At 45.3% G+C, this 27469-nt stretch overlaps 1 protein-coding gene across 1 annotated transcript in view; it reads left to right on the forward strand.

The window, feature by feature from the left end:
• LOC135527532 (dysbindin-like) overlaps positions 1-24643 on the forward strand; it is a 33470-nt gene extending 8827 nt beyond the window's left edge. The window contains exons 2-4 of the mRNA XM_064956032.1: positions 17175-17324; positions 17841-17984; positions 22180-24643. Of these exons, the coding sequence (XP_064812104.1) occupies positions 17175-17324; positions 17841-17984; positions 22180-22436 (551 nt within the window). The 3' untranslated portion in view covers positions 22437-24643. The remainder of the gene's footprint in view (positions 1-17174; positions 17325-17840; positions 17985-22179) is intronic.
• Positions 24644-27469: the final 2826 nt, after the last annotated feature.

The raw sequence follows: 27469 nt of genomic DNA on the forward strand, positions 1-27469 counted from the left end.
TATTTTATCGCCCCCAGAAACCTCCTTTTACTCTCTGTTCCGGATGTTCTAGACGACCAATGTCGAGGTGAATCCAGGCCCTGCAGTGCCTAGCTCCACTCCTATTCCCCAGGCGCTCTCTTTTGATGACTTCTGTAACCGTAATAGCCTTGGTTTCATGCATGTTAAGATTAGAAGCCTCCTCTCTAAGTTTGTTTTATTCACTGCTTTAGCACACTCTGCCAACCCGGATGTTCTATCCGTGTCTGAATCCTGGCTTAGGAAGGCCACCAAAAATTCTGAAATCTCCATCCCTAACTAAAACATTTTCAGACAAGATAGAATGGCCAAAGGGGGCGGTGTTGCAACCTACTGCAAAGATTATTTATTTATTTATTTATTTAACCTTTATTTAACCAGGTAGGCTAGTTGAGAACAAGTTCTCATTTGCAACTGCGACCTGGCCAAGACAAAGCGTAGCAATTTGACACATACTGTCAGGATTTGGCCAGGGTTGTTCCGGGTTTTGGTCACTAGATGCCCCCATTGTGCTTTTTGACCTTATGTTTTTTCCCTTGATTCCCATTATTATTTGCACCTGTGCCTCGTTTCCCCTGATTGTATTTAAACCCTTAGTTTCCCTCAGTTCTGTGCTCTGTGTTTGTATGTTAGCACCCAGCCCTAGTGTTCTGTGTATTCTTGTCGATTCCGGTGGACGCTCTTGTGGAATTCTGTTTTTGTTTTTTGAGTATCTCTTGAGGCTTTTTTGTGCTATACCTACCACCTTTTGGATTTGCCATTTTGTATTGAAGGACTTCTCCTTTTTACTTTATTAAATACACCGTCTTAAGTACTGCTGTGTCTGCCTCATCTTCTGGGTTCTGCTGACTATTCGTGGCTCAGTTGGTTAAGTGACTGTTTCTCACTCCGGAGACCCAGGTTCGTAACCAGGTCCTGACACATACAACAACACATAGTTACATATGGAATAAACAAAACATACAGTCAATAATACAGTAGAACAAAAGAAAACAAAAGGTTTACAGTGAGTGCAAATGAGGTAAGTTAAGGAAATAAATAGGCCATGGTGGTGAAGTAATTCCAATATAGTAATTAAACACTGGAATGGTAGATTGGCAGAAGATGAATGTGCAGGTAGAGATACTGGGGTGCAAAGGAGCAAAATAAAATAAATAAATACCAGTATGGGGATGAAGTAGGTAGATGGGCTGTTTACAGATGGGCTATATACAGGTGCAGTGATCTGTAAGCTGCTCTGACAGCTGGTGCTTAAAGCTAGTGAGGGAGATGTGAGTCTCCAGCTTCAGAGATTTTTGCAATTTGTTCCAGTCATGGGCAGCAGAGAACTGTAAGGAAAGACGACCAAAGGAGGAATTCGCTTTGGGGGTGACTAGTGAGATATACCTGCTGGAGCGCGTGCTACGAGTGGGTGCTGTTATGGTGACCAGTGAGCTGAGATTAGGCAGGGCTTTACCAAGCAGGGACTTGTAGATAACCTGTAGCCAGTGGGTTTGGCGACGAGTATGAAGCGAGGGCCAGCCAACGAGAGCATATAGGTCTCAATGGTGGGTAGTGTATGGGGCTTTGGTGACAAAACAGATGGCACTGTGATAGACTGCATCCAGTTTGTTGAGTAGCGTGTTGGAGGCTATTTTATAGATGGCATCACCCAAAGTCGAGGATCGGTAGGATGGTCAGTTTTACGAGGGTATGTTTGGCAGCATGAGTGAAGAATGCTTTGTTGCAATATAGGAAGCTGATTCTAGATTTAGTTTTGGATTGGAGATGCTTAATGTGAGTCTGGAAGGAGAGTTTACAGTCTAACCAGACACCCAGGTATTTGTAGTTGTCCACGTATTTTAAGTCAGAGCCGTCCAGAGTAGTGATGCTGGTCAGGCGAGCAGGTGCAGGCAGTGATCGATTGAATAGCATGCATTTAGTTTTACTTGCGTTTAAGAGCAGTTGGAGGCCATGGAAGGAGAGTTGTGTGGCATTGAACCTCGTCTGGAGGTTAGTTAACACAGTGTCCAAGGAGGGGCCAGAAGTATACAGAATGGTGTCGTCTGCGTAGAGGTGGATCAGAGAATCACCAGCAGCAAGAGCAACATCATTGATATATACAGAAAAGAGAGTCGGCCCAAGAATTGAACCCTGTGGCACACCCATAGAGACTGTCAGAGGTCCGGACAACAGGCTCTCCGATTTGACACACTGAACTCTATCAGAGAAGTAGCTGGTAAACCAGGCGAGGCAATCATTTGAGAAACCAAGGCTGTCGAGTCTGCCAATAAGAATTTTGTGATTGACAGAGTCAAAAGCCTTGGCCAGGTCAATGAATACGGCTGCACAGTAATGTCTCTTATCGATGGCAGTTATGATGTCGTTTAGAACCTTGAGCGTGGCTGCGGTGCACCCATGACCAGCTCTGAAACCAGATTGCATAGCAGAGAAGGTATGGTGGGATTCGAAGTGGTCAGTAATCTGTTTGTTAACTTGGCTTTCGAAGACCTTAGAAAGACAGGGTAGGATAGATATAGGTCTGTAGCAGTTTAGGTCTAGATTGTCACCCCCTTTGACGAGGGGGATGACCGCGGCAGCTTTCCAATCTTTTGGAATCTCAGACGATACGAAAGAGAGGTTGAACAGGCTAGTAATAGAGGTTGCAACAATTTCGGCAGATCATTTTAGAAAGAGAGGGTCCAGATTGTCTAGCCCGGCTGATTTGTAGGGGTCCAGATTTTGCAGCTCTTTCAGAACATCAGCTGACTGGATTTGGGAGAAGGAGAAATGGAGAAGGCTTGGGCTAGTTGCAGTGGGGGGTGCAGTGCTGTTGACCGGGGTAGGGTAGCCAGGTGGAAAGCATGGCAAGCCATAGAAAAATGCTTATTAAAATTCTCAATTATAGTGGATTTATCAGTGGTGACAGTGTTTCCTATCCTCATTGCAGTGGGCAGCTGGGAAGAGGTGTTCTTATTCTCCATGGACTTTACGTGGTCCCAGAACTTTTTTGAGTTTGTGTTGCAGGAAGCAAATTTCTGCTTGAAAAAGCTAGCCTTGGCTTTTCTAACTGCCTGTGTATATTGGTTTCCAGCTTTCCTGAAAAGTTGCATATCACGGGGGCTGTTCGATGCTAATGCAGAACGCCATAGGATGAACGAACTACAAAAATCTCTGAAGCTGGAAACACTTATCTCCCTCACTTGCTTTAAGCACCAGCTGTCAGAGCAGCTCACAGATTACTGCACCTGTACATAGCCCATCTATAATTTACCTCTCCATCTACTGTATTTATTTATTTTGCTCCTTTGCACCCCATAAAATCTATCCCTCGGCTGCCTGTTGAACACACATCCTCAGCCTTTGTCACCTTCTATTGTGATAAGGTGCATCGCGGTTTGAGGTGTAGGAGTCAGGCGCAGGAGAGCAGGGATTTCTGAGAAGCGTGTTTATATATATATATATATATATATATATATATATATAGTCCACCAATACAAAAATGGCACAGACGAAAATCCAAAACTACGCTCTCGAAGGAACAGAAACTCGTGCCAACACACAGAGGAACAACCACAGTTCCGCCACTTACATACAAGTGCCTAAATAGTGAAAACGCACAACAAACTCAGGTCCGAAACTTAACTACACGTGCATAATAGTGAAAACAATAAACATCAAAGTTAATCGCGCGCAAATACACACAAGCTTAATCACAAATTAAGGCAGGCAACAGGTGCCCTATATACACACAGAAATAAATGCAAATGAAACCAGGTGTGAAAAGGAACACAGACAAAACAACCAGAAAAGGAAAAAGGGATCGGTGGCGGCTAGTAAACCGGTGACGCCGAGCGCCACCCGAACAGGGAGAGGAGTTACCTTCGGTAGAAGTCATGACAGTACCCCCCATGACTCGCGGCTCCTGCTGCGCGACGACGCCAGTCTCGAGGACGACCCGGAGGACGAGGCGCAGGGCGATCCGGATGGAGGCGGTGGAACTCCCTTAGCATAGGTTGATCCAGTACGTCCTCCACCAGCACCTAGCATCTCTCCTCCAGACCATACCCCTCGCAGCCCACCAGGTATTGAAGACCCCCCACCCGACGTCTCGAGGCCAATATGGACCGAACTGCATACGCCCCCCCCCCGATGTCCAGAGTCCTCCTGCACCTCATCTTCTTGAAGCGGACCAGCCACCACAGGCCTGAGGAGAGACAGATGAAACGAGGGGTTAATACAGTAATAAGGGGGAGCTGTAACCTATAACACACCTTGTTTATTCTCCTCAGGACTTTGAATGGCCCCACAAACCGCAGACCCAGCTTCCGGCAGGGCAGGTGGAGGGGCAGGTGGAGGGGCAGGTGGAGGGTCGAGAGCCAGACCCGGTCCCCTGGTGTGTACCGGGGCCTCGCTGTGCCTCGCTGCGGTGACGGTCGGCACTGGCCTTCTGCCGCCCTTCGGCCCGTTTAAGGTACCCGTGGGCGGCCTCCCAGGTTTCCCTTGAGCGTATCACCCAATCGTCCACCACAGGAGCCTCGGTCTGGCTCTGATGCCATGGTACCAGGACCGGTTGATAGCCCAACACATATTGGAAGGGCAACAGGTTCGTAGAGGAGTGGCGGAGTGAGTTCTGGGCCATCTCTGCCCAGGGGATGTACTTCGCCCACTCCCCTGGCCGGTCCTGGCAGTACGACCGCAGAAACCTACCCACATCCTGGTTCACTCTTTCCACCTGCCCATTACTATCAGGTTGAAAACCAGTGGTAAGGCTGACCGAGACCCCCAAACGTTCCATGAACGCCTTTCACACCCTGGACGTGAACTGGGGACCCCAATCAGAAACAATATCCTCAGGCACCCCGTAGTTCCGGAATACATGAGTAAACAGGGCCTCCGCCGTCTGTAGGGCTGTAGGGAGACTGGGCAAAGGGAGGAGACGACAGGACTTAGAAAACCGATCCACAACGACCAGGATCGTGGTGTTGCCCTGTGATGGTGGCAGATCGGTCAAGAAGTCAACCGACAGGTGTGACCAAGGCCGCTGTGGAACGGGAAGGGGTTGTAACTTCCCTCTGGGCAGGTGCCTAGGAGCCTTGCACTGAGCGCACACTGAGCAGGAGGACACATAAGCCCTCACGTCCTTGGCTAAAGTGGACAACCAGTACTTCCATCTAAGACATTGCACCGTCCTATCAATCCCCGGGTAACCAGAGGAGGGATATGTGTGAGCCCACCAAATTAGCCTGTCTCTAACCTCCAGCGGAATGTACACCTGTCCCGCTGGACACTGTGGTGGAGTAGGCTCAACACGCGATGCTCACTCAATGTCTGTGTCCACCTCCCACCTCACAGGTGCCACTAGACAAGAAGCCGGGAGGATGGGTGCAGGATCTATGGCCCGCTCCTCCGTATCATATAGTCGGGACAGTGCGTCTGCCTTAGTGTTCTGGGAGCCTGGTCTATAGGAGATGGTAAACCTAAATCGGGTGAAAAACATGGCCCACCTTGCCTGATGCGGGTTCAGTCTCCTCGCTGCCTGAATGTACTCTAGTTTACGGTGGTCAGTCCAGATGAGAAAAGGGTGTTGGGCCCCCTCAAGCAAATGTATCCACACCTTCAGGGCTCTGACAACAGCCAGCAGGTCCCGATCCCCCACGTCATATTTTCGCTCCGCCGGGCTGAGCTTCCAAGAAAAGAAAGCACAGGGGTGGAACTTCGGTGGTGTACCCGAGCGCTGAGAGAGCACGGCTCCAACCCCAGCCTCGGATGCGTCCACCTCCACTATGAATGCCAAAGAGGGGTCCGGATGCGCTAGCACGGGAGCCGAGGTAAAAAGAGCCTTCAGGCGACCAAAAACCCTGTCCGCCTCAGCCGATCATCCCAGACGCACCGCCCCCCCCTTCAGCAGTGACGTAATGGGAGCAGCCACCTGCCCAAAACCCTGGATAAACCTCCGGTAGTAGTTGGCAAACCCTAAGAACCGCTGCACCTCCTTTACCGTGGTTGGAGTCGGCCAATTACGCACGGCTGCAATGTGGTCACACTCCATCACCAACCCCGATGTGGAAATGCGATACCCAAGGAAGGAGATGGCCTGTTGGAAGAACAAGCATTTCTCAGCCTTGACGTACAGGTCATGCTCCAACAGTCGCCGAAGTACCTTGCGCACCAGAGACACATGCGCTGCGCGTGTAGTGGAATACACCAGAATATCATTGATGTAAACCACCACAGCCTGCCCGTGCAGGTCCCTAAGAATCTCGTCTACAAAAGATTGGAAGACTGCTGGAGCATTCTTTAACCCGTACGGCATGACGAGGTACTCATTATGGCCGGATGTTGTACTAAACTCTGTCTTCCACTCATCTCCCTTCCGGATACACACCAGGTTATATGCACTCCTGAGATCCAGTTTTGTGAAAAACCGTGCTCCGTGAAATGACTCAATCGCAGTGGCAATGAGAGGTAGCGGGTAACTATACCCCACCGTGATGGAATTTAGACCTCTATAGTCAATGCACGGACGCAGACCTCCCTCCTTCTTCTTCACAAAAAAGAAACTCGAGGAGGCAGGTGAGATGGAGGGCCGAATGTACCCCTGCCCCAGAGATTCAGATATGTATGTCTCCATAGCCACCATTTCCTCCTGGGACAGGGATACACGTGACTCCTGGGAAGTGCAGCGCCTACCAGGATATTTATCGCACAATCCCCTCGTCGATGAGGTGGAAATTGGGTCGCCTTCTTTTTACAGAAGGCGATAGCCAAATCCGCATATTCTGAGGGAATGCGCACGGTGGAGACTTGGTCTGGACTCTCCACCGTTGTAGCACCGATGGAAACTCCTACACACCTGCCTGAGCACTCCTCCGACCACCCATGTAAAGCCCTCTGTTGTCACGAAATCCTGGGGTTGTGACGGGCCAACCTGGGGATCCCCAACACCACTGGAAACGCAGGAGAATCAATGAGGAAGAGACTAATTATCTCCTCATGACCCTCCTGCGTCACCATACCCAGTGGAGCCGTGGCCTCCCTGACTAGCCCTGACCCTAATGGGTGGCTGTCTAAGGCGTGTACTGGGAAGGGTTGGTCAAGCTGAACAAGGGGGATCCCTAACCTGTGCACTAAACCGCGGTCAAAAACATTCTCCGCCGCGCCTGAATCTACTAGCGCCTTATGCCGGGAAAGAGGGGAAAATTCAGGAAAAACAATCCATACATACATGTGACCAACTGGGGGCTCTGGGTGAGCCTGGTGCCGACTCACCAGAGGTGTCCGAGCAGTGCTCGGCCTGGCGTCTCTGCTCCATGGAGGACCCCCCCAGCACCGGTCAGCAGTATGCCCTCTGCGACCACAGCTGGCACAGGAAAGGCCCCCTTCTCCGGTCGCCCTCGCTGCAGCACCTCCTAGCTCCATGGGTGTTGAGGTGGTGGAGCTGGGGGATGGAACTGACAGAGCCCGATCTGGACGTCCGCGGGTCGCCAGCAAGTTGTACAACCGAATGGACATGTCGATCAACTGGTCCAAGGAGAGGGTGGTGTCTCTACAGGCCAGCACCCTACGGACGTCCTCACACAAACTACACCTATAGTGATCGATCAAGGCCCTGTCGTTCCATCCTGCGCCAGCGGCCAAGGTCCGGAAATCTAGAGCAAAGTCCTGAGCACTCCTCTTCTCCTGCCTCAGATGGAACAGCCGTTCACCTGTCGCTCAACCCTCAGGTGGGTGATCGAACACGGCCCGAAAGCGGCGGGTGAACTCTGGGTAGTGGTCCCTCACCGAGTCAGGATCGTTCCATACCGCGTTGGCCCACTCCAAGGCTTTATCTGAGAGGCAGGAGACGAGGGTGTTCACGCTCTCACCTCCCGAAGGAGCCGGACGAATGGTCGCCAGGTATAGGTCCATCTGGAGTAAGAACCCCTGGCACCTGGCCGCCGTCCCATCGTACTCCCTCTGGAGGGCGAGTCGAATCCCACTATGCCCCAGGCAATGAAGGAGAGGGTAGTGGTACTGGTTGGGGTGTGGCTGATAAAGGTGTGGGGGATGGCCACCTCTCTCCCATCTCTCCATCGTCGCCATCACCTTATCCATGGAGGTCCCCAGCCGGTGTAACACTGCAGTGTGGTGTTGAACTCGATCCTCCACGGACCTTGGGAGTGCGTCTGCTCCTGCTGACTCCATGACTGGTGCGTGATTCTGTGATAAGGTGCGTCTTGGTGAGAGGTGTAGGAGTCAGGCGCAGGAGAGCAGGGATTTCTGAGAAGCGTGTTTAATATATACAGTGGGGCAAAAAAGTATTTAGTCAGCCACCAATTGTGCAAGTTTTCCCACTTAAAAAGATGAGAGACGCCTGTAATTTTCATCATAGGTACACTTCAAATATGACAGACAAAATGAGAAGAAAATCCAGAAAATCACATTGTAGGATTTTTAATGAATTTATTTGCAAATTATAGTGGAAAATAAGTATTTGGTCAATAACAAAAGTTTATCTCAATACTTTGTTATATACCCTTTGTTGGCAATGACAGGAGTCAAACGTTTTCTGTAAGTCTTCACAAGGTTTTCACACACTGTTGCCCATTCCTCCATGCAGATCTCCTCTAGAGTAGTGATGTTTTGGGGCTGTTGCTGGGCAACACGGACTTTCAACTCCCTCCAAAGATTTTCTATGGGGTTGAGATCTGGAGACTGGCTAGGCCACTCCAGGACCTTGAAATGCTTCTTACGAATCCACTCCTTCGTTGCCCGGGCGGTGTGTTTGGGATCATTGTCATGCTGAAAGACCCAGCCACGTTTCATCTTCAATGCCCTTGCTGATGGAAGGAGGTTTTCACTCAAAATCTCACGATACATGGCCCCATTCATTCTTTCCTTTACATGGATCAGTCGTCCTGGTCCCTTTGCAGAAAAACAGCCCCAAAGCATGATGTTTCCACCCCGTGCTTCACAGTAGGTATGGTGTTCTTTGGATACAACTCAGCATTCTTTGTCCATATGACAGTCTCCCAATCTTCTTCTGGATCATCCAAATGCTCTCTAGCAAACTTCAGACGGGCCTGGACATGTACTGGCTTAAGCAGGGAGACACGTCTGGCACTGCAGGATTTGAGTCCCTGGCGGCATAGTGTGTTACTGATGGTAGGCTTTGTTACTTTGGTCCAAGCTCTCTGCAGGTCATTCACTAGGTCTCCCGTGTGGTTCTGGGATTTTTGCTCACTGTTCTTGTGATCATTTTGACCCCACGGGGTGAGATCTTGCATGGAGCCCCAGATTGAGGGAGATTATCAGTGGTCTTGTATGTCTTCCATTTCCTAATAATTGCTCCCACAGTTGATTTCTTCAAACCAAGCTGCTTACTTATTGCAGATTCAGTCTTCCCAGCCTACAGGTCTTGTTTCTGATGTCCTTTGACAGCTCTTTGGTCTTGGCCATAGTGGAGTTTGGAGTGTGACTGTTTGAGATTGTGGACAGATGTCTTTTATACTGATAACAAGTTCAAACAGGTGCCATTAATACAGGTAACGAGTGGAGGACAGAGGAACCTCTTAAAGAAGAAGTTACAGGTCTGTGAGAGCCAGAAATCTTGCTTGTTTGTAGTTGACCAAATACTTATTTTCCATCATAATTTGCAAATAAATTCATTAAAAATCCTACAATGTGATTTTCTGGAAAAACAATTCTCATTTTGTCCGTCATAGTTGAAGTGTACCTATGATGAATATTACAGGCCTCTCTCATCTTTTTAAGTGGGAGAACTTGCACAATTGGTGTCTGACTGAATACTTTTTTGCCCCACTGTATATATATATATATATAGTCCACCAATACAAAAATGGCACAGACGAAAATCCAAAACTACGCTCTCCGAAGGAACAGAAACTCGTGCCAACACACAGAGGAACAACCACAGTTCCAACACTTACATACAAGTGCCTAAATAGTGAAAACAATACAGAAACTCGTGCAAAACGCACAACAAACTCAGTTCTGAAACTTAACTACACGTGCGTAATAGTGAAAATAATAAACATCAAAGTTTATCGAGCGCAAATACACACAAGCTTAATCCCGCACGAATTAAGGCAGGCAACAGGTGCCCTATATACACACAGAAATAAACGTAAATGAAACCAGATGTGAAAAGGAACACAGACAAAACAACCAGAAAAGGAAAAAGGGATCGGTGGCGGCTAGTAAACCGGTGACGCCGAGCACCTCCCGAACAGGGAGAGGAGTTACCTTCGGTAGAAGTCATGACATCTATAGGAATTTAACGACTGCTTAGGGCTATGTTTTGGATGACTGGCTGCGAATGTTTATTGAATTGTTTTATTTCTGCCTTTTCTATTCCAGACATTCTGAAATTCACTAAAGCATCCCATGTATGTAACTTTAGTCTTTCACTTTTCAATGATTTTGCACAGACTTTGCACATTCTTCCACTGCAAATCTACCATTCAAGTGTTTTACTTGCTTTATTGTATTTACTTCGCCACCATGGCCTTTTTTTGCCTTTACCTCCCTTATCTCACCTTATTTGCTCACATTGTATATAGACTTATTTTTTTACTGTATTATTGACTGTATGTTTGTTTTACTCCATGTGTAACTCTGTGTTGTTGTATGTGTCGAACTGCTTTGCTTTATCTTGGCCAGGTCGCAATTGTAAATGAGAAATTGTTCTCAACTTGCCTACCTGGTTAAGTAAAGGCGAAATAAAATATAATTAAAAAAATGCTGAGCTGTAGTCAATGAACAGCATTCTTACATAGATATTCCTCTTGTCCAGATGGGATAGGCAGTGTGCAGTGTGATGGCGAATGCATCGTCAGTGGACCTATTGGGGCGGTAAGCAAATTGGAGTGGGTCTAGGGTGTCCGGTAGGGTGGAGGTGATATGACCCTTACTAGTCTCTCAAAGCACTTCATGATGACAGAAGTGACTGCAACGGGGCGATAGTCATTTAGTTCAGCTACTTTAGCTTTCTTGGGAACAGGAACAGTGGTGGCCATCTTGACGCATGTGGGGACAGCAGACTGGGATAGGGATTGAATATGTCCTGAAATGCACGTATAGATACTGTGTGACGGGTACAGACTATATGGATTTACATGTATCATGTCTATGCAACAGCTACTGTAACTGAGTGTTCAACTTTGTGTTAGTCACAGAACAACCACTGACAGAACTCTGACCTGGCTGCAGTATTCTGACCTCACCATCTGGTCTCTGCAGATTAAGAAAAACATGTAACCATGAAAATGCATTAATTTAATAAGTACAGTTTGTGGGATAAAAGTAATAACATGACACAATCACCAAATGAGAATGGGAACCTCCATTAAATGCATATTTGGTTTATGTGAGCACCCAAACTCAACAGTCAACAAAAGCACTTACCCAGTGGAAATGTTGAGTGCTCTGAAGAAAAGCCACTGGGACTTATGTGATCTTTTGTCGCATTATTGTATAACCATGCATTGGCTTATTATTGTGGACCGTTGCATAAGACAGTGTGTCAGAGGTGCATGGCATATATCAGGACACAGATGCAGCAGGGGTCTCACAGTCACATTCAAGCCCAATTGATGGTAATATTACTCACTGTTGTCCCCATTGGCCGGTTTTGAAGGCATTTCCCGACGTCCTCAGGACATGGAAAGACGTACAATTTCAACGTCAAAATACACTTTATGACACTGTCATGAAGCATTATGACCGTCATGTGTCACTTTACTTAGACTAAGAAAAAGCACATTGTCAAGAAGCATTATGGCCATCATAATCATATAAGCCAGATAGGCCTATCAGGTACATGCCCTTATGTCAGTCATCAGTCACAAAGAGGGTGTCTTCTCCTGTACCTGAAATCTGCTCCGGCATTTATCCCAGTCATCAGCAACAGAGCATTGGGGTAGGTGCATGTCTGACATCAATGTGTGAGCAATAACAATGATAATTCACAAAATGTTAAACAGCATAAACAGACTGTTGAAAAGTAGGCTATGGTGTAATGGATTGTTTTGCCTTGTGTGATAGGTTTTGTGGGTTTTTACACTATTAGGTTTTGTGGGTTTTTACACTATTAGGTTTTGTGGGTTTTTACACTATAGTGTTGTTGTCACAACCAGCCATAAACTAACGCAATATATGTCACAACAGGTTTAAATATATGTGTCATGACAGTGTTATGATCATATTATAACAGGTTATGACCGTGTCATAATGTGTTGTGACGCTGGATGTTAACTAAAGTGTTACCAAACTTACATACTTTACAGCAGTTTCCCAAATACTTCTACATGGCTGATGAGTCTTGACATATACATAATCACTAACAGCAAGTTGAACAATGAACTCCCATACTCAGTGTCTGACTCAGTCTCATCGCCCTTGACTGAACTGGCCCTGAACGTCAAGCCCAGTCTTTGAAGTTGCCCACTTAGAGATGAATGGAAAATGCATCATTGTTATACCACGCTCATTATACAATGATCACTCATTACATTAGATTCACATGCCTCTGATTAGTGCGTATCTATCTGTGGAACCTTGTCTGAGCCAGCCTACTTACAGAAATTATGAGGGTAAGTTTAGATGATATTCCAGTTAATTTAATATTTCTACATGTTGAAACATCATTAGTGGACTAAGACAGATGCAGGGAGTGGGAGAACAAAGTTTCTGTGTGTATGTGTGTGTGTGCGTGTGTGTGTGTGTGTGTGTGTGTGTGTGTGTGTGTGTGTGTGTGTGTGTGTGTGTGTGTGTGTGTGTGTGTGTGTGTGTGTGTGTGTGTGTGTGTGTGTGTGTGTGTGTGTGTGTTTCTGCTTGCCTCAATGTGTGGGACCTCTTTGACAGATCCGTGGGTTCGGTGGCTAAGGGCGCTGTAGTTTACATAAGCTGTACAGTCAAGTCATCATCAACCGTCTCTTAGCTCTTAGTTGCCGTGGTATTCCTGTGTGACTCTCTTATTAGAGTGACCCCCCCCCCTCGTTTTGTGGGTGTTCCCTTCTGCATAGGGCACAATCCAGGCTGCATGGCATGAGACACACATAACTCTCAGCCTGCCTCCTAAAGCAGACAGACCTCACAGGTTAAATACAGCAAAAATTCTCAACCTCTTTTTTAATGAAATATACAGGCTGAATGCATCTTTTCTCCATGGTAATATCCCCTATATCAACAGATGGTCTAACAAACTGGAGCCAGAAAAGGTCTCTGCCTCCAACAAATGAGCGAATTACAGGCTTCTAGAAGGAATGAGTGACAACTTACTAACTTCAGTATCAGGAGTGTTGATTGATGACACTTGTGATTGACAGCGTGAAAACAGACCATATAAGAACTCTGAAGTAGGATGGCCACTCAGATGGCATAAGTTAGTGTTTAAATGTTTAGCTGAATCCACAGCCAAGTCCAATGTCAGGTCATTTGCATGCACACACACATGCAGTCATGCACACAAACACAGTCACACACACAAGATCACACACATGCACACGCAGTCACACACATACACACACAAACACACAAGCAGTCATGCACACACACACACAAGGTCACACACACACGCAGTCACACACACAGGGGGTGACATGAGTCACAGTGTCAGCTCATTAAGCCCAGTGGGAGTGTAACTGGAGTGTGCTGAGGAGGACATAACACAGTTATACAACCCCAGCTGGTTAGCCCAGGACAAGACAGGACTGACTGGAGGTGTGCCTTGGGACATGTGTCCTCCCTTTCTCCTGGGAATAGACTGCAATTTGTTACCCACATTTTGGATTCCAGAATGGCTCCAGTGAAATGGCATAAATTACATTCGCGAAAGAAACGCATAAATCAAATCAAAGCAAAGTTTGTCATGTGCACCGAATACAACAGGTGTAGACCTTACAGTGAAATGCTTACTTACAGGCTCTAACCAATAGTGCGAAAAAAGGTGTGTGTGTGTGTGTGTGTGTGTGTGTGTGTGTGTGTGTAGGTAAGTAAAGAAATAAAACAACAGTAAAAAGACATTTGAAAATAAGAGGCTATATACAGACACCGTTTAGTCAGGCTTAATGAGGTAGTATGTACGTGAACGTATAGTTAAAGTGACTATGCATATAAGATAAAGAGAGAGTAGCAGCAGCGTAAAAGAGGGGTTGGGGTGGCACACAATGCAAATAGTCCGGGTAACCATTTGGTTACCTGTTCATGAGTCTTATGGCTTGGGGGTAAAAACTGTTGAGAGGCCTTTTTGTCCTAGACTTGGCACTCCGGTACCGCTTGCCATGTGGTAGTAGAGACAACAGTCTACGACTGTGGTGGCTGGGGTCTTTGACAATTTTTAGGGCCGTCCTCTGGCACCGCCTGGTGTAGAGGTCCTGGATGGCAGGTAGAGGTCTCTGACCTCCTCCCTATAGGCTGTCTCGTCGTTGTCGTTGATCAGGCCTACCACTGTTTGCCGTCTGCAAACTTAATGATGGTGTTGGAGTCGTGCCTGGCCATGCAGTCGTGGGTGAAAAGGGAGTACAGGAGGGGACTGAGCACGCACCCCTGGGGAGCTTCAGTGTTGAGGATCAGCGTGGCAGATGTGTTGCTACCTACCCTCACCACCTGGGGGCGGCCCATCAGGAAGTCCAGGATCCAGTTGCAGAGGGAGGTGTTTAGTCCCAGGTTCCTTAGCTTAGTGATGAGCTTTGAGGGTACTATGGTGTTGAACGCTGAGCTGTCGTCAATGAATACCATTCTCACATAGGTATTCCTTTTGTCCAGGTGGGAAAGAGCAGTGTGGATATAGAGATTAGAGATTGCATAGAGTGGATTTGTTTCTGCGGTATGCTATCCAGTGCCATCTCCAAGCACCAGCCCTCCGATGGCAGCCCCCTGCACCAGGCTGTCTCTCCGTCTCATCCCTACAGGAGCTCCCGCCTGTCCAGCACTGCCAGAGCCTTCCTCCTGCCCAGCGCTGCCAGAGTCTTCCATCTGTCCTGAGCTGCCAGAGTCTCCCGTTTGTCCTGAGCCGTCAGAGTCTCCCGTCTGTCCTGAGCCGCCAGAGTCTCCCATCTGTCCTGAGCCGCCAGAGTCTCCCGTCTGTCCTGAGCCGCCGGAGTCTTCCGTCTGTCCTGAGCCGCCGGAGTCTCCCGTCTGTCCTGAGCCGCCGGAGTCTCCCGTCTGTCCTGAGCCGCCAGAGTCTCCCTTCTGTCCTGAGCCGCCAGAGTCTCCCGTCTGTCCTGAGCTGCCAGAGTCTCCCGTCTGTCCTGAGCCGCCAGAGTCTCCCATCTGTCCTGAGCCGTCAGAGCCGCCAGTCTGTCCTGAGCCGTCAGAGCCGCCAGTCTGTCCTGAGCCGTCAAAGCCACCAGTTTGTCCTGAGCCGCCAGCCAGCCAGGAGCCGCCAGAGCCGCCAGCCAGCCAGGACCCGCCAGAGACGCCAGCCAGCCAGGAGCCGCCAGAGCCGTTAGCCAGCCAGGAGCCGCCAGAGCCGTCAATCAGTCCGGAGCTGCCCCTTAGTCCGGAGCTGCCCCTCAGTCCGGAGCTGCCCCTCAGTCTGGAGCTGCCCCTCAGTCCGGAGCTGCCCCTCAGTCCGGAGCTGCCCCTCAGTCCGGAGATACCCCTCAACCCGGAGATGCCCCTCAGTCCGGAGATGCCCCTCAGTCTGGAGCTGCCCCTCAGTCCGGAGCTGCCCCTCAGTCCGGAGCTGCCCCTCAGTCCAGAGGCGCTCCTCAGTCCAGTGGGGCCTTTAATTAGGGTCTTAGACCCAAGGTCGGAGGCGAGGGTCGCCACTCTAAAGAGGCCCTTGAAGAGGGTAATGACTATGGTGGAGTGGGGTCCACGTCCCGCGCCAGAGCCGCCACCGCTGCCAGATGCCCACCCAGACCCTCTCCTATAGGTTTAGGTTTTGCGGCCGAGGTCCGCACCTTAGGGGGGGTACTGTCACACTCTGACCATTATTTGAGTTGTTTGTTTCTATGTTTTGTCTGGTCAGGGTGTGATATGAGTGGGCATTATATGTTGCATGTCTAGTTAGTCTGTTTCTATATGTTTTGGCCTGATATGGTTCTCAATCAGTGGCAGGTGTTTGTCGTTGTCTCTGATTGGGAACCATATTTAGGTAGCCTGTTCTGTATTGTGGTTCGTGGGTTATTGTCTATGTGTAGTTGCCTGTGTCTGCACTTGTTGTCATAGCGTCACGTTCATTTTGTTGTTTTTGTTTAAGAGTTCTTCGTGTTTTTTCGTCATTCAATAAAATAATGGATTCACACCATGCTGCACTTTGGTCTACTCCATTCAATGAACGTGACAGGTATTACAGACTCAATCAGGGACACGTTGAAAATGTCAGTGAAGACACCGGCCAGTTGGCCAGCACATGCCTGGAGCACACATCCTGGGAATCCGTCTGGCCCCACAGCCTTGAGTATGTTGACCTGTTTAAAGGTTCTACTCACATCGGCTACGGAGAGCGTAATCACACAGTTGTCCGGAACAGCTGATGCTCTCATGCATGCCTCAGTGTTGCTTGCCTCAAAGCGAGCATAGAAGTGAGTTAGCTCGTCTGGTAGGCTCGTGCCCCTTTGTAGTCTGTAATAGTTTGCAAGCCCTGCCACATCCGACGAGCCTCGGAGCCGGTGTAGTATGATTCAATCTTAGCCCTGTATTGACGCTTTACCTTTTTGATGGTTAGTCACAGAGCATAGCGGGATTTCTTGTAAGCTTCTGGGTTAGAGTCCCCCACCTTGTAAGCGGAAGCTCTACCCTTTAGATCAGTGCGAATGTTGCCTGTAATCCATGGCTTCTGGTTGGGGTATGTACGTACAGTCACTGTGGGGACGATGTCCTCAATGCACTTATTGATAAAGCCAGTGACTGATGTGGTGTACACCTCAATATCATCGGAAGAATCCCGGAACATGTTCCAGTCTGTGATAGCACATGTTTTATTCCATGTTCAAAGAAATGCATTGTTATTGGTCTCCTCATCCTGAGTATATCCCACGTTTTAAATGGGTTTTCTCAAACTGATATCGATGCAATCCAATACATTCAGGTAGTCCCAAGCTGAAAATGTTGATGTTTTACCGCCCTCTGTTGGCCTGATAATGTAAACGTCAACCTATACAACACATACCTGTTGAGGATTTTGATTGACATTTGGGTTGTATGTGTTATGTTTTGATTGCTAGTGGAGACAGACAACTCGCAGATTGTGTTGGACAATGACTCAGCCCAGCATCTGAAGCTGAGGGAGAGACAGCGCTTCTTTGAGGAGGTGTATCAGCACGATATGGACATACTCCTGTCCTCGGCTAACCTGCACATTGACAGCAGGAAACGTAAGAGATGCTCAACGCGCACACCTACACCTACACACACACCTACACACCCACACCCGCACACTCACAACCACACACACACACACCCCACATACAGTCTTGTACAGCTAACCTTGTGGGGACACACAATTCGATCCCATTCAAAATCCTATTTTCCATAACACCTAACCCTAACCCAAAAACCTAACCTTAACCATAAACCTAAACCTAGCTCCTAACCCTAACCATAAAACTAACCCTAGTTCCTAACCCTAACCCTAATTATAACCTTAACCCTAAACCCCTTAGAAATAGCATTTGACCTTGTGGGGACCAACAAAATTTCCCATTTGGTAAAATGTTGGTTATTTTACTATTATTGTGGGGACTTCTGGTCCACAAAGGATAAGCCTCTATTAGGTAATCTATGGACTTATTAGAACGCACATTCCAGTCCAAATAAACAGCACATAATTGATTTAATGATAAGTAGTAGATATACAGCCAGTATCTGAGTGTGATGTGTTGTCCATACAGCTCCCATGGGCAGTATCTCCTCTATGGAGGTGAACGTGGACATGCTGGAGCAGATGGATCTCATGGACATCTCTGACCAGGAAGCTCTGGATGTGTTCCTCAACTCTGGGGCCAACAACAGCCCACTGGTCTCCCCTTTACCAGGTAATTATGCCACCTTCCTAGCCCCATAAATAACATACTTACCAGGTGTGCTTTTAGGGGAGGGGATCCATAATTGGTCACTTCGTTTCTTAAAATAAGGTTTAAATGTGGAGAGATGTTCTTTCTAGAGTGGAATGTACAATTAGCCATTCTAGAGTGGAAATCAGGTCATTATAAAAAAGTAACAAAAGCAGTAGTGACTTTATACTTAGAATTTGAGGAGGATCGAGGACATTTTTTGGGAAAAAAATATCATATTTTTCATCAAGTTGTTAGTAATTTCCCTGCGCTCACTATAACATTGCAGCACCAATGTGCATTGTTTACGTCTGGCATCAGCAAGCCCTAAATTACGCCATAGTCGAGAGCTAGCTAGTAGCTAGCTAACATGCTCATGTATGCACAATTGCAGCACAAATAAAAACACAGTCTTACCCTTTTGAAATGAACTCCATTGTGAAACATGCTAGCTATAGTATGCTTAGCTAACTTGAAAATGTCTATGTATTCTTCTCTGAATTAAAAATCTCTCTCCCTATATTGATCTTCTGAATCAAGCATGTGGGCTACAGCATGTGAGATTATTCAATTATTTGATTGGATGCGAAAGAAAAAAGTACTTGCTACTGCAAGAGATCTGATTGGTTACCTGTTCATTCTCCCTGGGTTTGAACTGGAGTCAATTGAGCTGGAGGACAAACTTTGCCTTCCTCCCGTATATGAGGTGCTGTTGAGACTACCTTGCAAAACTTTTTTTGTGACATGCATTTACATTTAAGTCACTTAGTAGAAGTTATTTTACAGAGCGACTTACAGTTAGACGTTTTAAGATATTTAGTATATCAAAAATGTATACATGTTTTCATGTTTCATGCTTCTTTTAAAAATTGTTTAAAAAAATTCAGATAGAAGAGGATGGTCGCACACTTCCAACAATGACCAGTCTCTTCTGAACTAGAATGTAGAACTGTTCTGTACTTGAGTGCAAAGGCCTATCAGTTCCATTGGTGGTTCCAGTGGTGGTTCTAGTGGTGGTTCTAGTTGTTCTAGTGGTGGCTCTAGTGGTTCCAGTGGTGATTCTAGAGGTGAATCTAGTGGTTCTAGCGGTAGTTCTAGTGGTGGTTCTAGTGTTTCTAGTGGTAGTTCTAGTGGTGGTTCTCATGGTTCCAGTGGAGATTCTAGTGGTTGTTCTAGTGGTTCTAGTGATGGTTCTAGTGGTGGTTCTAGTAGTTCTAGTGGTAGTTCTGGTGGTTCTAGTGGTAGTTCTAGTGGTTCTAGTCTTGGTGCTAGTGGTGGTTCTAGTAGTTCTGGTGGTGGTTCTAGTGGTTCTAGTGGTAGTTCTAGTAGTTATAGTGGTGATTCTAGTGTTTCTAGTGTTGGTTCTAGTGATAGTTCTAGTGGTTCTAGTGGTAGTTCTGGTGGTTCTAGTGATTGTTCTGGTGGTGGTTGTAGTGGTGGTTCTAGTGCTTCCAGTGGTGGTTCTAGTTGTTGTAGTGGTGGTTCTAGTGGTGGCTCTATTGGGGGTTTTAGTGGTGGTCTAGTGGTTCTGGATGGAACCTTATTATCTCTCTGGTTTTCCTGCTCCTGTCATTGTGACCCTACAGGTTTATCAACTCATCCCTGTCCTCTTACAAAACTCTGCTGCTCTACCCTCAACCACAGAGACTTCACAATCTGATTGGTGCAGTATCTCATTTAAGATGTGAAACTAAAGATAGAAGTATGACACAAGAGATTGAACCTGCTTTTGTATTGTGTATGTGTGAAATGTCTGCATCACCCAGAAAAGGTTGTTGTGTTTCTCTTTCATGCAAACTGACATATGGCAAATAGGGATTCTGTTTTCAGAAGCAGTTTTATTTACCCTGGTATCAGATCACTGTGGTGAGAGAGAGGGATCAGGGGTATCGAGACTCTCAGCGAGGAAATCGGTGCAAACCTTTTGGTTTGTTTTATATATATATCAATAACTCAGTATGAAAGGAACAGTTTTATTTACCCTGGTATCAGATCACTGTGGTGAGAGAGAGGGATCAGGGGTATCGAGACTCTCAGCGAGGAAATCGGTGCAAACCTTTTGGTTTGTTTTATATATATATCAATAACTCAGTATGAAAGGAACAGTTTTATTTACCCTGGTATCAGATCACTGTGGTGAGAGAGAGGGATCAGGGGTATCGAGACTCTCAGCGAGGAAATCGGTGCAAACCTTTTGGTTTGTTTTATATATATATCAATAACTCAGTATGAAAGGAACAGTTTTATTTACCCTGGTATCAGATCACTGTGGTGAGAGAGAGGGATCAGGGGTATCGAGACTCTCAGCGAGGAAATCGGTGCAAACCTTTTGGTTTGTTTTATATATATATCAATAACTCAGTATGAAAGGAACAGTTTTATTTACCCTGGTATCAGATCACTGTGGTGAGAGAGAGGGATCAGGGGTATCGAGACTCTCAGCGAGGAAATCGGTGCAAACCTTTTGGTTTGTTTTATATATATATCAATAACTCAGTATGAAAGGAACAGTTTTATTTACCCTGGTATCAGATCACTGTGGTGAGAGAGAGGGATCAGGGGTATCGAGACTCTCAGCGAGGAAATCGGTGCAAACCTTTTGGTTTGTTTTATATATATATCAATAACTCAGTATGAAAGGAACAGTTTTATTTACCCTGGTATCAGATCACTGTGGTGAGAGAGAGGGATCAGGGGTATCGAGACTCTCAGCGAGGAAATCGGTGCAAACCTTTTGGTTTGTTTTATATATATCAATAACTCAGTATGAAAGGAACAGTTTTATTTACCCTGGTATCAGATCACTGTGGTGAGAGAGAGGGATCAGGGGTATCGAGACTCTCAGCGAGGAAATCGGTGCAAACCTTTTGGTTTGTTTTATATATATCAATAACTCAGTATGAAAGGAACAGTTTTATTTACCCTGGCATCAGATCACTGTGGTGAGAGAGAGGGATCAGGGGTATCGAGACTCTCAGCGAGGAAATCGGTGCAAACCTTTTGGTTTGTTTTATATATATATCAATAACTCAGTATGAAAGGAACAGTTTTATTTGTTAGACACCATTGACATACTGAAGACAAAGACCTCATTATTTCTCTATTATAGCCAATATTACTGTCATTAACTGGTTTACCCATCACACCCACTAGAAACTCATTACAAACAGTTGAGGAATGCTCACTTGAAAGCATGTGGTTTGCCCCACCTATCATCAAGGGATTTATGGTCACACTTTATTTGCTCTACAGATGGTCATACTGTCTGTTGATAAGTAACTGTTGATAAACAACTGAAGATCTGTTGATAAGCAGCTGCTTGCTAAGGTTACCGTTAGGTTAAGGTTTAGATTAAGTGCTCAGGTAAAGGTTAAGGTTAGAGTTAAGGCTAGGGCTAGTAGATAGTGTGGTTAACCGTGGGTGTTGGGTTGAGCGTGCAGAGATTGACACAGAGACAGGGAGGTTTTAGTCAGCAAAAACAACTTTACTAGGACAGAAAATAAACATAACAAAGAAAATCACTTTGGTTTGGTCCTTCTCCTCTACTTTTGCTTGGTGTCGTCTCTCCCCGTTCTCCCTCGCGGTGTGCCACAGTCCTCCTTTTATTTGGCCTCCACTCCTGGTTGGCACTTTCCCCTAATTACCTCCACTTGGAGCTGTCCGTGTCGGGGTGCCCATCTGCCGTATTCCCAGGAGAGGGAGTCAACGTCGCCTCACGTACCTCCCCTCTATTACCATTCCCCGGGGTAGACCTGCTGGGATACCACGATAGTTACTTGAAATGTTACTGATAGTTTGTAGAACATCTACAGATGGACTATCCAAATATAGTGTTACCATTTTTTCATCAGTCTGTTACTGCATTTGATTTAATAATAGAGATGGTATCAACAGAACATAAAACTTCCATCTCAAATGTTATGGCAGTGCGACTGACGACGTCTTGTTGTTTACAAAACACTGAGAAAATGGTGAGGTACTTTGAAAGGATGGTAAATGTAAGTGGCATTTCAAATGATCCCAACAAAGACTGTCTGGATTGATACAAATTCCTTTCAGTGGTAATTACAGTCTTTTCATATCATTTCTATGCCTTGAATCTCAGTGTCATGATGTTTGTTCCTTTTCCTATTATTTTCTACTCATGTCTTCTGTCTGCTCCTCTGGCCCACACCAGAGGTAGACGATGAAGAGGAAGATGAGGAAGACGAGAGTAAAGAAGTTGTCTACAGGGAGCGTGTGCCAACTTGCGACATTCACCGGGGGTCAAAATCTCGCATGTCATCCACCTCTTCTGGTTCCAGTGACACCAGCGGGGGCGGGACCGACACCCATGTGGTCCAATCAGATGATGAGGAGGTGCACGCAGACACCCTGTTGCTGACCTCCGTGCCTCGAACAAAAGATGAAGAGGCAGAGGAAGAAGAGAAGTGAGGCCTGCCTGCTCCATTGTCATAGACACAAGCCACTTGCTGTTCTGACTGTTGTCAATGACAACAAGGAGATGGTAAACAGACTAACTCGGAGATCCATACATATACAGTACCATCACTTCCTCTTTACATGTTACTGACGCCCCTGGAATTCCTTGTGGGAAACCCCTAGCATGGACAACCCTTGTTATTCTTTGGTGTGTTGTTATCGGTCAACCCACTGGGCACAGACACCATTTAAACATCAAATGTTTATTTACATTTGGTTGAAATGTCAACTAATGTGAATTCAACATGAAATAAACAAAAAATGTCACCATGTCATGTGATTTAGGTTAAAAGTTGGGTGAAAGAAAGACTAAATTCCCTTACGTTGAAGACTTTTTGCAAATCGAATCAGTTTTCCACATTTGATTCATTGTCATCAGATTGCATTTTTTGGTTGAAATTATGTTTAAACAACATTGATGCAACCAGTTTTTGCCCAGTGGGAATTGATTCTCTGCGTAACTATGAAACTACTTATTGATGACTCCTCATTGTTTCTACTTAGCACTATTATAAGGAACACTCAGTTTTCACCGTTTTTTCTTCTGTTGCTTCAGAGCAATATACGTGTATTGTGTTCAACCATTATCAAGGTGCCAATATTGTGTTCTGCATATTTATCATACACAGAATATCATTGTTTGAGGGAGGAATGTCCAGATAGATATCTGTCTCACATAAGAACCTGTGAACAACAACTTTAGTAAGACTAAATTCTAGATCCAATCCTATCCATTCATTAATGCTGCTATATAAACACTGAATTCTAACATGACTCTTTGCTGCATGATTTGGAACAGTTAGTAGGGGAAGTCTCAAGCGGTTTGGTTTCATTTGTTCTCAGTCAAGGTATTTACCTCCCTTTATGTGACAGTTGACAGAGAATCCAACATGTAGTAACATAACACAGTCAACTCACACACACACACACGCACTAGTCTACATTAGCATACTGGATTCTCTTCTTTGGTTTCTGCTATTGCTATTCCCTCCAGCTCAGGACACCTTGACCACGGCCATTTCAAATCTTTAAGTCGGTTATCTACAGTAGCTATATAAATTATTTTACTTATAAGTTAATGACATGTACCCAATGATTCTTGAAGAACTTATAAATGCCTCATGAGCTTAGCTCAACTGTCGTACCCCATCAGAGCCCAAAATGTAAGCTTATTTTACTTTGTAAACAAAGTAAATGTAAACAATTTCTCCAGCCCCATACCTCAGCTTGCCCCTTTAAGAGGGTCAGAAAGATTTAAGAGTGGTATTTAGAAGTACAATCATCCCTGTGTGGCATTCCCCTATGTCAGAATGAGTTAAGGCAATGTCTCACCAGAACAACACCTTGGTATTGGTAAAGGCCTTGGTCTCATTCAGACAATACCAGCCAGTTACAGGAAATTCACGACACTAGCTACTAGACTAGGGAGGCGTAACCTTACCCAGACTTTTGTTTCTGCTTGGTTGGAGCAAAATCCTGCACCCACACCTGCCATCACAAGGTAAGGTTTTAATTCAGTACATACTGATGTTTTAACTGTAAAAGAAAAGTAGAGAGCAGGAGTGAGCCACACAGTCCCCAGCCTCATGTTGTCTGGTTATACTCATCTGAGTACCATGAAATGCATGCCACATTGTAAATGTACTGTATGTTCTGTAAAGTTCTGATCATCTGCTATGAGGTGTATCATTTCCAGTGTTTTTCCTGGCACTTCAGATAAAATTGTATGCCTATCTATGCATGAAGCAAGTCTTGTGAGGACAAACAGGGCGTCTTTCCTCCCTGTAGCCTCCTATTGAGCTGAATGTTGAGGGTTGGATATGTAGACACTGTAGAAACTTGGCACACAAAGTGGTTTATGCCAGTTTTTCGGGTGTTAGAGTATATCAACAAGCTGGAATGGTTTGTGTGTATGTGGGGTGTGTGTGTGGGTGTGCGCATGCATGCATGTGTTCATTGCAAGAGAACAGTAGAGAGCAGCCTCATGTTGTCTGGTTGTACTCCTCTCACCATGAATGTGACTGTGTTTGTGAGTGTACATGTGCTTTCTGGTTTTATAATGGTCCTTTTTTGACAGTGGAAAACATGGTTGTGTGTATAATTTCCCTCTCTTTATGAGCTCCCAATCAAGATAAAGAATAAAATGAATACAATTGCCAAACAAATACAACATATTTTCTTTCTTTTTTAAGAGTGCCATACATGTTGGTGTGTGTGTTCAAGCTCTCTACTAGAAAAAACATTGTGGGTCTCCTTCTGACACTGTGCTGTTAGTATATAATAACAATTTGAGACTTGAATTCTTCTATATACCTCTATGTTCATTTTAATGACCTCCACATCACAGTCTGGGAATCACATTAAAAAAACAGAGCCAAGATGAGGACCAACCAGTTTTCAGTCTGATTTCCAACCTCAGGAGTCTCTTCCTGGAGTTGAGGATGGGTGGAAAATAGAAAAGTTAGTCACTGGCAAGTTGTTTTAAGTCCGGGGGCGCTAGTGGCACGTCTGGAGTTGAAGATGAGAACAGGATTGAAACTGAAGGTTGTTCCAGTTACTTTTATAATGAGAAATTATAGGGAAATCATAGGGTTTAGATAGCGTGACATCTGGGTGTGAATCTCGGGTCATTTAGAAGGGAGGAGTTTGTTGTTAAGTACCTCTCAACAAATTACTCTTTGCCTCATTGACAACAAAGTATACTTGATACGTAGCATTTGGATTAACCCAGTAATTCCCACACTATCAAGACACTAAGAAGATGAACAGGTTTACTCAGTGCCTATACTGTTCACAGTAGGCCTGCATAAAAAACAAAAATATACCATTGAAGTCAAATCCATACCTTTTCACTTCTGGACATAACCTCAGCTAAAACATCTCTAGCCTACACTCTAGCCAACATCCCCAGGACACAAAGCATATCATTGTTTTACGTACTGTACAGAAAATACCCGTTGGCACATAACTCTATTCTGATACTTGTGAAAAGCCATAAAAAGCCATGCAAATCTTAAATTAAGAAATAGTAAAGGTTGAGGAGAAGGATCGGTTAGGTTACTGTAGAATTATGTTTACTGTGTGCACTGTAAAAAAAACTATTCTGATGAAACCTGGGCACTATTCAACTTGGTCACACTTTATTTGGAAAGTCTGGATCTTCCATCTTTAGATGCACTACAGATTGTCATACTATCAACAAACTATCTGTTGATAAGCAGCTGCTTGCTAAAGTTATGTTTAGAGTTAGGTTTAGTATAAGGGTTAGAGTAAGGGTTAAGGTTAGGCTTAGGTTTAAGGTTAGGAATAAGGGTTACGGTTAGGGTTAGAGCTAGGGTTAGCAGATAGTTAGTTGAAATGTTACTGATAGTCTGTCGATGACATACAGATGGACTATCCAAGTAAAGTGTTACCTTCAACTTTATTGGATGCTCTGTACAGTTTTCATACGCTTGCATTTTGTCTGTAAATTGATCTGAAACTAAGTTCAGGTCATTTAGTCAAGTTCATAATAGTTGTTCGATGTCATTGCCAGTCACATATATCTCCAAATGCTCAGTGTTTGGTATTTAACCCATACATTTAAGCCCTGTCAAATTATTTTTGACCTTACTGCTATTAGCCCAAACAAATACACTCACTACATGGATCAACACCTAGTCCCACCAAAATCTAAAGGAAGTTTGTTCTGAAGTGTCTATCCTATATCTGAGAGATATCACACATTTTTTTATTTTCTTTTTACATGTATTTAACCTCTTTTGTTCCCCACTAAACAGAGACATATATACTGTACTTCCATAAATATTTTCAACTGGCACCAGAGGGGCCTTCAGATGAGTTTTGAGGCCTGTGGGCATCCTAGAGCCAAACAACAGCCATGTAAATTTGCACAAAGGGTTGTTATTAGTGTGATATTATTGTGTAGGCCAAACCATTTGGACACTACAGACGATTTTGTGAGAAGACAGACTTTCTGGACGTCTCAGATATCTCTAGCTTAAACTGAAAGATTTTTATGTGGATTTGTGTATGATGCTAAATTTGACATCAACCTTATGTGTTTTAAAATACTATCACCTAGTATTATATATCAGAGTGGCACTGACAAGCTAATGTTGTGGTTGGCATGCAAGACAATGGCACAGTTTACCCTACAGCTCTAGACAATAGAGTAATGTTCTAAATCATGACCTGTAAATGGAATCTGGACTGGTCCCAGCTCTCAGAGTGCTGTCATTTCTTACAGGGCTCAGGGGTGGGTTCATGTCTGGGAGGAAGAACAGTCAATGTTTTTTTATTTTACCTTTATTTAACTAGGCAAGTCAGTTAAGAACAAATTCTTATTTTCAATGACGGCCTGGGAACAGTGGGTTAACTGCCTGTTCAGGGGCAGAATGACAGATTTGTACCTTGTCAGCTCGGGGGTTTGAACTCGCAACCTTCCGGTTACTAGTCCAACACTCTAACCACTAGGCTACCCTGCTGCCCCCGGTAAGACATCACATTTCACAACTGGTTTAATGAGTCTCCTAGAGTGTTTTTTCTGCACCCATACAGAGGTTTCCATGCTCCATCACAGACCCACAGGCCCTGTCAAGAAACAACCCTTCATATGAAATGGTTGCATTGATATATTTGGTATTTGGTATTTTATTAGAATCCCCATTATCTGTTGCAAAAGCAGCAGCTACTCTTCCTGGGGTCCACACAAAACATGAAACATGACATAATACAGAACATAAATAAACAAGAACAGCTCAAGGACAGAACTACATAAAAAAAATTGTAAAGGCTATCTAGGTCAAATATGGGAGAGGTGTTGTGCCGTGAGGTGTTGCTTTATCTGTTTTTGAAACGAGGTTTGTTATTTATTTGAGCAATATGAGATGAAACAGAGTTCCATGCAATAATAGCTCTATGTAATACTGTACGCTTTCTTGATTTGATCATTTGGGGACTGTGAAAAGACCCCTGGTGGCATG

The sequence above is a fragment of the Oncorhynchus masou genome, chromosome 33 (genome assembly GCF_036934945.1).
Source record: "Oncorhynchus masou masou isolate Uvic2021 chromosome 33, UVic_Omas_1.1, whole genome shotgun sequence".
In the NCBI taxonomy this organism is placed as follows: Eukaryota; Metazoa; Chordata; class Actinopteri; order Salmoniformes; family Salmonidae; genus Oncorhynchus; species Oncorhynchus masou.